Raw genomic sequence first — 11,346 nt, forward strand, 5'->3', positions numbered from 1 at the left:
GGCCTGTGGTGTATTCATGGGTGTCATTTAGGTCATGTTATCTCTATATAGCTGTCTTTACATCTCTCTGTCCACAGCCGTCAACAACTGGGATGATTTATCTTACTTTACTAACCTCAATGTACTGACTGTTATTTATGCTGCTGTGAAGTACTAAGGACAATTCTTATGAGATCTTGAAGTGAAATGTGTTTGTTGGACTATATTTGGCCGGGGCAGCAGGTAGTCTAGTGGTTAGAGTGGAGGGGCGGCAGGTAGTCTAGTGGTTAGAGTGGAGGGGCGGCAGGTAGTCTAGTGGTTAGAGTGGAGGGGCGGCAGGTAGTCTAGTGGTTAGAGTGTAGGGGCGGCAGGTAGTCTAGTGGTTAGAGTGGAGGGGCGGCAGGTAGTCTAGTGGTTAGAGTGTAGGGGCGGCAGGTAGTCTAGTGGTTAGAGTGTAGGGGCGGCAGGTAGTCTAGTGGTTAGAGTGTAGGGGCGGCAGGTAGTCTAGTGGTTAGAGTGGAGGGGCGGCAGGTAGCCTAGTGGTTAGAGTGTAGGGGCGGCAGGTAGCCTAGTGGTTAGAGTATAGGGGCGGCAGGTAGTCTAGTGGTTAGAGTGTAGGGGCGGCAGGTAGTCTAGTGGTTAAAGTATAGGGGCGGCAGGTAACCTTGTGGTTAGAGTGTAGGGGCGGCAGGTAGTCTAGTGGTTAGAGTGGAGGGGCGGCAGGTATCCTAGTGGTTAGAGTGTAGGGGCGGCAGGTAGTCTAGTGGTTAGAGCGGAGGGGCGGCAGGTAGTCTAGTGGTTAGAGCGTAGGGGCAGGCAGGTAGTCTAGTGGTTAGAGTGTAGGGGCGGCAGGTAGCCTAGTGGTTAGAGTGTAGGGGCGGCAGGTAGTCTAGTGGTTAGAGTGTAGGGGCGGCAGGTAGCCTAGTGGTTAGAGTGTAGGGGCGGCAGGTAGTCTAGTGGTTAGAGTGTAGGGGCGGCAGGTAGCCTAGTGGTTAGAGTGTAGGGGCGCCAGGTAGTCTAGTGGTTAGAGCGTAGGGGCAGGCAGGTAGTGGTTAGAGTGTAGGGGCGGCAGGTAGCCTAGTGGTTAGAGTGTAGGGGCGGCAGGTAGTCTAGTGGTTAGAGTGTAGGGGCGGCAGGTAGCCTAGTGGTTAGAGTGTAGGGGCGGCAGGTAGTCTAGTGGTTAGAGTGTAGGGGCGGCAGGTAGTCTAGTGGTTAGAGTGTAGGGGCGGCAGGTAGCCTAGTGGTTAGAGTGTAGGGGCGGCAGGTAGTCTAGTGGTTAGAGTGTAGGGGCGGCAGGTAGCCTAGTGGTTAGAGTGTAGGGGCGGCAGGTAGTCTAGTGGTTAGAGTGTAGGGGCGGCAGGTAGTCTAGTGGTTAGAGTGTAGGGGCGGCAGGTAGCCTAGTGGTTAGAGTGTAGGGGCGGCAGGTAGCCTAGTGGTTAGAGTGTAGGGGCGGCAGGTAGCCTAGTGGTTAGAGTGTAGGGGCGGCAGGTAGTCTAGTGGTTAGAGCGTTGGGCCAGTAACCGAAAGGTTGCTAGATTGAATCCCCAAGCTGACAAGGTAAAAATCTGTCGTTCTGCCCCTGAACAAGGCAGTTACCCCACTGTTCCTAGGCCGTCATTGTAAATAAGAATTTGTTATTAACTGACCTGCCTAGTTAAATAAAGGTTAAATAAAACATTTATTAAAAAAATTTAAACATTCTGTAATCTAGAAGCCCATGTTTAACCTTCTCTATTATTAGGGCAGAATCCGACTTTGAGATCTGCAAGTTTTCAATTGACATCAATTCACTAACTGAACAGATAAAATTAAAAACGGAATTGACCCCGACCGGGGTCAGAGAGACAGAGGATGATGAAGAAGTAGAGGAGTGTTACCAGGCGATCTGCGTGACGAAGGGCTTCAGCTCGGTGGGTTCGTAGGCCCTGGCAAAGGCCCAACAGACGTAGCAGGCTGCGTCTCGTACGTTAGAACCAACACTACACGCTCCTCTCTTTTCATCATAGACCAAGGCCTTCAGGATCAGAGGCACCACTGGAGGGAGAGAGTGGGCCACGCATAGAGAGCGAGAGAGAGACAGAGAGCGAGAGAGAGAGAGAAAGGGGAGGGAGAGAGAGAGAGAGAGAGAGAGAGAGAGACAGAGTGGGGGACGCATAGAGAGCGAGAGAGAGAGAGTGAAAGGGGAGGGAGAGAGAGAGATAGTGGGGGAGGGAGAGAGAGAGAGAGAGAGAGAGAGGAAAGAGAGAAAGACAAATGAGTAGTCCACAGACATAAAGATAACATCTTAAACAGTTCAGAAGTAGTGTATAGGCAGTTCATTACAACTTCATATGTAGGTCATTAATAAAGTGATATAGAACTCATTGATTAAAATTGTGTGATTGCCGTTTTGGTGGTGTAAGGTACACACAGCTGTATTATAATGTATTATTACTGTTTTACTAAATTGGTCCATAAGACCAATCACATCATAGGTTTATCCATCTCCCCTGACAACGGTTGTATCATTATGGCAGCTTGTAGTTCATGTGGGATTCTAAGTCATGCCACCTATCAGATCCTCTTCCTGTCCTCGACTCATTGGCACTGGCCTCTGTGGTTCACTCTGACGCAAGACACTCAGAGACTGGTGGGGTTAATAGTGTCGCTGTAAACCAACACCTCTCACATCTTTTACTGCCAAGAGAGAAACCCTTTGATAGTTTTAACCACTGTGGTGGAATAAGCAACTTTAACTCCTATGATTGTGTACGGCATATGACCAAGGCAAAACTTGTTGAAATTACGTCACATTTTACACAATATAATTATCTGATTCAAACTACCTGAGAACTGGAGAGGGAAAAGCATTGAGACATGACTCATCAGAAATGAAAGCTGATAAAAATAAAAAAAAATTAAAAAAAATAAAAAAAAAAAAAAAAAAAACAACAATGACGTTTTCGTCTTTTGAGCTTCTAGTCATGAAATCTATGCAGCCTACTCACTCACTTTTTATAGCTACTGTTTATAGGCCTCCTGGGCCATATGCAGTGTTCCTCACTGAGTTCCCTGAATTCCTATCGGATCTTGTAGTCATAGCAGATAATATTCTAATTTTTGGTGACTTTAACATTCACATGGAAAAGTCCACAGACCCACTCCAAAAGGCTTTCGGAGCCATCATCGACTCAGTGGGTTTTGTCCAACATGTCTCTGGACCTACTCACTGCCACAGTCATACTCTGGACCTAGTTTTGTCCCATGGAATAAATGTTGTGGATCTAAATGTTTTTCCTCATAATCCTGGACTATCGGACCACCATTTTATTACGTTTGCAATTGCAACAAATAATCTGCTCAGACCCCAACCAAGGAGCATTAAAAGTCGTGCTATAAATTCTCAGACAACCCAAAGATTCCTTGATGCCCTTCCAGACTGCCTCTGCCTACCCAAGGACGTCAGAGGACAAAAATCAGTTAACCACCTAACCGAGGAACTCAATTTAACCTTGCGCAATACCCTAGATGCAGTTGCACCCCTAAAACTAAAAACATCTGTCATAAGAAACTAGCTCCCTGGTATACAGAAAATACACGAGCTCTGAAGCAAGTTTCCAGAAAATTGGAACGGAAATGGCGCCACACCAAACTGGAAGTCTTCCGACTAGCTTGGAAAGACAGTACCGTGCAGTATCGAAGAGCCCTTACTGCTGCTCGATCATCCTATTTTTCCAACTTAATTGAGGAAAATAAGAACAATCCGAAATTTCTTTTTGATACTGTCGCAAAGCTAACTAAAAAGCAGCCTTCGCAAATGGAGGATGGCTTTCACTTCAGCAGTAATAAATTTATGAACTTCTTTGAGGAAAAGATCATGATCATTAGAAAGCAAATTACAGACTCCTCTTTAAATCTGGGTATTCCTCCAAAGCTCCATTGTCCTGAGTCTACACAACTCTGCCAGGACCTAGGATCAAGGGAGATACTAAAGTGTTTTAGTACTATATCTCTTGACGCAATGATGAAAATAATCATGGCCTCCAAACCCTCAAGCTGCATACTGGACCCTATTCCAACTAAACTACTGAAAGAGCTGCTTCCTGTGCTTGGCCCTCCTATGTTGAACATAATAAACGGCTCTCTATCCACCGGATGTGTACCAAGCTCACTAAAAGTGGCAGTAATAAAGCCTCTCTTGAAAAAGCCGAATCTTGATCCAGAAATTATAAAAAACTATCGGCCTATATCGAATCTTCCATTCCTCTCCAAAATTTTAGAAAAAGCTGTTGCACAGCAACTGACTGCCTTCCTGAAGACAAACAATGTATACGAAACGCTTCAGTCTGGTTTTAGACCCCATCATAGCACTGAGACTGCACTTGTGAAGGTGGTAAATGACCTTTTAATGACGTCAGACCGAGGCTCTGCATCTGTCCTCGTGCTCCTAGATCTTAGTGCCGCTTTTGATACCATCGATCACCACATTCTTTTGGAGAGATTGGAAACCCAAATTGGTCTACATGGACAAGTTCTGGCCTGGTTTAGATCTTATCTGTCGGAAAGATATCAGTTTGTCTCTGTGAATGGTTTGTCCTCTGACAAATCAATTGTAAATTTCGGTGTTCCTCAAGGTTCCGTTTTAGGACCACTATTGTTTTCACTATATATTTTACCTCTTGGGGATGTCATTCGAAAACATAATGTTAAATTTCACTGCTATGCAGACGACACACAGCTGTACATTTCAATGAAACATGGTGAAGCCCCAAAATTGCCCTCGCTAGAAGCCTGTGTTTCAGACATAAAGAAGTGGATGGCTGCAAACTTTCTACTTTTAAACTCGGACAAAACAGAGATGCTTGTTCTAGGTCCCAAGAAACAAAGAGATCTTCTGTTGAATCTGACAATTAATCTGGATGGTTGTACAGTCGTCTCAAATAAAACTGTGAAGGACCTCGGCGTTACTCTGGACCCTGATCTCTCTTTTGAAGAACATATCAAGACTGTTTCAAGGACAGCTTTTTTCCATCTACGTAACATTGCAAAAATCAGAAATTTTCTGTCCAAAAATGACGCAGAAAAATTAATCCATGCTTTTGTTACTTCTAGGCTGGACTACTGCAATGCTCTACTTTCCGGCTACCCGGATAAAGCACTAAATAAACTTCAGTTAGTGCTAAATACGGCTGCTAGAATCCTGACTAGAACCAAAAAATTTGATCATATTACTCCAGTGCTAGCCTCCCTACACTGGCTTCCTGTTAAGGCAAGGGCTGATTTCAAGGTTTTACTGCTAACCTATAAAGCATTACATGGGCTTGCTCCTACCTATCTTTCCGATTTGGTCCTGCCGTACATACCTACACGTACGCTACGGTCACAAGACGCAGGCCTCCTAATTGTCCCTAGAATTTCTAAGCAAACGGCTGGAGGTAGGGCTTTCTCCTATAGAGCTCCATTTTTATGGAATGGTCTGCCTACCAATGTGAGAGACGCAGACTCAGTCTCAACCTTTAAGTCTTTACTGAAGACTTATCTCTTCAGTAGGTCCTATGATTAAGTATAGTCTGGCCCAGGAGTGTGAAGGTGAACGGAAAGGCTGGAGCAACGAACCGCCCTTGCTGTCTCTGCCTTGCCGGTTCCCCTCTTTCCACTGGGATTCTCTGCCTCTAACCCTTTTACAGAGGCTGAGTCACTGGCCTACTGGTGTTCTTCCATGCCGTCCATGGGAGGGGTGCGTCACTTGAGTGGGTTGAGTCACTGACGTGGTCTTCCTGTCTGGGTTGGCGCCCCCCCCCCCCCCCCCCTTGGGTTGTGCCATGGCGGAGATCGTTGTGGGCTATACTCGGCCTTGTCTTAGGACGGTAAGTTGGTGGTTGGAGACATCCCTCTAGTGGTGTGGGGGCTGTGCTTTGGCAAAGTGGGTGGGGTTATATCCTGCCTGTTTGGCCCTGTCCGGGGGTATCATCGGATGGGGCCACAGTGTCTTCTGATCCCTCCTGTCTCAGCCTCCAGTATTTATGCTGCAGTAGTTTATGTGTCGGGGGGCTAGGGTCAGTCTGTTACATCTGGAGTATTTCTCTTGTCTTATCCGGTGTCCTGTGTGTATTTAAATATGCTCTCTCTAATTCTCTCTTTCTCTCTTTCTGTCTTTCTCTCGGAGGACCTGAGCCCTAGGACCATGCCTCAGGACTACCTGGTATGATGACTCCTTGCTGTCCCCAGTCCACCTGGCCGTGCTGCTGCTCCAGTTTCAACTGTTCTGCCTGCGGCTATGGAACCCTGACCTGTTCACCGGACGTGCTTGTTGCACCCTCGACAACTACTATGATTATTATTATTTGACCATGCTGGTCATTTATGAACATTTTAACATTTTAACATTTTGACCATGTTCTGTTATAATATCCACCCTGCACAGCCAGAAGAGGACTGGCCACCCCTCATAGCCTGGTTCCTCTCTAGGTTTCTTCCTAGGTTTTTGGCCTTTCTAGGGAGTTTTTCCTAGGGAGTTTTTCCTAGCCACCGTGCTTCTTTCACATGCTTTGCTTGCTGTTTGGGGTTTTAGGCTGGGTTTCTGTACAGCACTTTGAGAATATCAGCTGATGTACGAAGGGCTATATAAAAATAAATTTGATTTGATTTGATTTGATAACAGCCATGCGTAAACTACCTCAGCCGAAATCACATCCAACAGTCAAATTTAGCGTGCTGGAGTAGAGAGGGTCCAACACGGTGTAGCGTTTATAACAACTTCATGTAATGACAATCCATTGTTGTGTTCACTACGTACAGTGTATTCAGAAAGTATTCAGACGCCTTGACTTTTACCACATTTTGTTAAGTCACAGCCCTATTTTAAAATAGGTTAAATTGACAAAGCAAAAACAGTTTGTCAACATTTTAGCAAATTAATAAAAAATTAAACAACTGAAATATTAAATTTACATAAGTATTCAGAACCTTTACTCAGTACTTTGTTGAAGCACCTTTGGCAGCGATTACAGACTCGAGTCTTCTTGGGTATGACGCTACAAGCTTGGCACACCTGGATTTGGAGAGTTTCTCCCATTCTTCTCTGCAGATCCTCTCAAGCTCTGTCAGGTTGGATGGGGAACGTTGCTGCATAGCTATTTTCAGGTCTCTCCAGAGATGTTCAATCGGGTTCAAGTCCGGGCTCTGGCGGCGCCACTCAAGAACATTCAGAGACTTGTCCCGAAGCCACTCATGCGTTGTCTTGGTTGTGCGCTTAGGGATGTTGTCCTGTTAGAAGGTGAACCTTCGCCCCAGTCTGAGGTCCTGAGTGCTCTGGAGCAGGTTTTCATCAAGGATCTCTCTGTACTTTGCCCCGTTCATCTTTCCCTCGATCCTGACTAGTCTCCCAGTCCCTGCCGCTGAAAAACTCTGCCGCTCTGAGAGTCACCTCCCTGACCAAGGCTCTTCTCCCCTGATTGCTCAGTTTGTCTGGGCGGCCAGCTCTAGGAAGAGTCTTGGTGGATCGAAACTTCTTCCATTTAAGAATGATGGAGGCCACTGTGCTCTTGGGAACCTTCAATCCTGCAGACATTTTTTGGTACCCATCCCCAGATCTGTGCCTCGACACAATTCTGTTTCGGAGCTCTACGGACAATTCCTTCGACCTCATGGCTTGGTTCTTGCTCTGACATGCATTGTCAACTGTAGGACCTTATATAGACAGGTGTGTGCCTTTCCAAATCATGTCTAATCAATTGAATTTACCACAGGTGGAGTCCAATCAAGTTGTAGAAGCATCTCAAGGATGATCAATGGAAACAGGATGCACCTGAGCTCAATTTCGAGTCGCATAGCAAAAGGTCTGAATACTTATGTAAATAACTTATTTCTGTTTTTTAATTTAGCAAAAATGTAAAAAACAAATCTAAAAACAATGTCATTATGGGGTATTGTGATGTCATTATGGGGTATTGTGATGTCATTATGGGGTATTGTGATGTCATTATGGTGTATTGTGTGTAGATTGATGAGGACATTTTTGTATTTCATCCATTTTAGAATAAGGCTGTAACGTAACAAAATGTGGGGAAAGTCAAGGGGTCTGAATACTTTCTGAATGCACTGTATTCCGATAAAGAATGCAGCTAGTCTCATTCCTTCAGTTTCCCAGTCATAGCCTGCCTAGGCTATATGCCTGCGCTCGAAATCAACAAAGGTCATTTTTAAAAACCTTTTCATTTAACTAGGCAAATCAGTTCAGAACAAATTCTTATTACAATGACGGCCTACCCCAGCCAAACCCGGACGACGCTGGGCCAATTGTGTGCCGCCCTATGGGACTCCCAATCGCGGCCGGATGTGATACAGCCTGGATTTGAACCAGGGTGTCTGTAGTGATGCCTCTTGCACTGAGATGCAGTGCCTTAGACCACTGCGCCACTCAGAGCCCAGGTAGACAGGCATAAAGACCACTGTACCACTCAGAGCCCAGGTAGACAGGCATAAAGACCACTGTACCACTCAGAGACCAGGTAGACAGGCATAAAGACCACTGTTCCACTCAGAGCCCAGGTAGACAGGCATAAAGACCACTGTACCACTCAGAGCCCAGGTAGACAGGCATAAAGACCACTGTACCACTCAGAGCCCAGGTAGACAGGCATAAAGACCACTGTACCACTCAGAGCCCAGGTAGACAGGCATAAAGACCACTGTACCACTCAGAGCCCAGGTAGACAGGCATAAAGACCACTGTACCACTCAGAGCCCAGGTAGACAGGCATAAAGACCACTGTACCACTCAGAGCCCAGGTAGACAGGCATAAAGACCACTGTACCACTCAGAGCCCAGGTAGACAGGCATAAAGACCACTGTACCACTCAGAGCCCAGGTAGACAGGCATAAAGACCACTGTACCACTCAGAGCCCAGGTAGACAGGCATAAAGACCACTGTACCACTCAGAGCCCAGGTAGACAGGCATAAAGACCACTGTACCACTCAGAGCCCAGGTAGACAGGCATAAAGACCACTGTACCACTCAGAGCCCAGGTAGACAGGCATAAAGACCACTGTTCCACTCAGAGCCCAGGTAGACAGGCATAAAGACCACTGTACCACTCAGAGCCCAGGTAGACAGGCATAAAGACCACTGTACCACTCAGAGCCCAGGTAGACAGGCATAAAGTTTCAAATATGTATTATTGGTACTGGCAGCTGAACTTCAACACTAAATAGACAACTTTGACTATACATGTTAATTCCAGACTTAATGCACAAAGTCTATTTTCTATCAGTTTATCCACTCACTAGCAGCATTGCTTCGAGGAGGTACGAGAAAGATAGACGCGCTTTCTAATTTGAAGCACATGATGCAGTTGGCTCCCGGCCCGTCTGTTTTCTTTCTAATTCCAGCGTGTACACGCTCGTTCACACGTGTAAAAAAAAACTGGTTGATTTGGGCTTTAGATATACTAAGAAACAAAGTCTGAGGTTATTCATTTTCTAAAGTATCCATTTTCAATGTTGACACTGGACATTAAAAAGACTGGCGCTGTCATAAAGCGACAGGTAGAGGTCAACACCAGCGCCACAGCCAACAACACCCTTATTTACCTGAATGCAAAATGACCTTTCCCATTATTGCCAATGTCTATCATCCTCAGGGTGTTGTGGGAACTTGTGTTAAAACACTTTGCTCAAACAGACATTTAAAGATGGGACTGGATTCATGATTGCGTATTTAAGAGAAGTATGTCTAAGCTTTGCCCTGCCCACCTTAATGCCCATGTTGTTTCCCATGAAGAGAACAATAGAGAAAGGAACGGAGACAGGGAGGGAGACAGGGAGACAGGGAGGGAGAGAGACAGGGAGGGAGACAGGGAGAGAGAGAGACAGGGAGGGAGAGAGAGAGAGAGACAGGGAGAGAGACAGGGAGGGAGAGAGGGAGAGAGACAGGGAGGGAGGGAGAGAGACAGGGAGGGAGGGAGAGAGACAGGGAGACAGGGAGGGAGAGAGACAGGGAGGGAGAGAGACAGGGAGGGAGGGAGAGAGACAGGGAGACAGGGAGGGAGAGAGACAGGGAGGGAGGGAGAGAGACAGGGAGACAGGGAGGGAGAGAGACAGGGAGGGAGACAGGGAGGGAGAGAGACAGGGAGGGAGAGAGAGAGACAGGGAGACAGAGAGACAGAGAGAGAGACAGACAGAGAGACAGAGACAGAGAGACAGAGAGAGAGACAGACAGAGAGACATAGACAGAGAGACAGAGAGAGAGACAGACAGAGAGACATAGACAGAGAGACAGAGACAGACAGTTTTCTCCCATCATGTAAATGGTGTCTCGGGGCCTGACTAATATTCAGCTAGGATGGATGTTGCCTGAGGGCCCGACTGTTTCTGCTGGAGGCCACGCCCCCTCAAGGCTCTACTGCTGCTGGAGGCCACACCCACTCAGGGCCCTACTGTTACTGTTGGGATAAAGTAGGCTCCGCCCCCTAGGTAAACTAGTCCAAGGTAACAGGACAGGTAAGACCTCACAGACAGGAAGTCAGATCAACACTCACCACAGACCAGGCAGCAGAGCACACACACACATTTGGGACACTACTGGAGACACAGTCCCAGAACTACTGGCTGATGTTCCTACACTCTGGAGCGAGCCTCCTCACAAACACAGCAGGTAAGACTGCTTTCTCACTACCTAACTACCACGGGTTTAACCGACCAACAGGAACGGCAGTTTGTCAACACAATCATGACAAGCCGTTCTTTATTTTCTGCATATCCAGCTGAACGGTACCTTGTAACCGCTCTGTGGTTCAGTGTGTGGAGGTTTCCATGTGACTGAGTCTACAGGTGTATTTTGAGGTGAGACTGTGCACCTGTTAGGCCACCTGTTACCTGTGTGTTCTAATAACCTACTGCCTGCATGGTACTGACGGACAGACCCACAAACACACCTGGCCACTACCTCAACAGTCAACACTGGCTTGTTACGTCTGAGACAGAGGAAGTGGACCATAGCACATGGAAGTGATTACAACATGTTGTTGGCTAGATGAACCAGCTGTTTACTAAGAACACCTGGTAAGGTACGGACGAGAGGGGTTTGAGTTGGGAAAGTTGGAAAAGGATAAGAAAACGGAGTTGTTTCTGTGAGGGGCTTTGTATCTGGTAGACTACGAGTGTTGGCTCTGTTCCAGGTAATGATTTACATTTACATTTTAGTCATTTAGCAGACACTCTTATCCAGAGCGATTTACAGTAATGAATGCATACATTTCATTTCATGCATTTTTTTTGTTGTTGTACTGGCCCCCCGTGGGAATCGAACCCACAACCCTGGCGTTGCAAACACCATGCTGACGTTCCAAACACCATGCTCTACCAACTGAGCCACAGGGAAGATAG

General features: G+C 46.7%; 2 protein-coding genes across 2 annotated transcripts in view; one reads left to right on the plus strand and one right to left on the minus strand.

Moving 5' to 3' along the window:
- tbcd (tubulin-specific chaperone d) overlaps positions 1-11,346 on the minus strand; it is a 96,318-nt gene that overhangs the window by 51,988 nt on the left and 32,984 nt on the right. Inside the window, 1 exon segment of the mRNA NM_001140546.1 lies at positions 1,857-2,013. Coding sequence (NP_001134018.1) covers positions 1,857-2,013 — 157 coding nt within the window.
- LOC106602071 (zinc finger protein 750) overlaps positions 10,467-11,346 on the plus strand; it is a 9,347-nt gene continuing 8,467 nt past the window's right edge. The window contains exon 1 of the mRNA XM_045715793.2: positions 10,467-10,615. Coding sequence (XP_045571749.2) covers positions 10,573-10,615 — 43 coding nt within the window. The 5' untranslated portion in view covers positions 10,467-10,572. The remainder of the gene's footprint in view (positions 10,616-11,346) is intronic.

Source organism: Salmo salar, chromosome 03, assembly GCF_965601325.2.
Source record: "Salmo salar chromosome 03, fSalSal1, whole genome shotgun sequence".
Classification (NCBI taxonomy): Eukaryota; Metazoa; Chordata; class Actinopteri; order Salmoniformes; family Salmonidae; genus Salmo; species Salmo salar.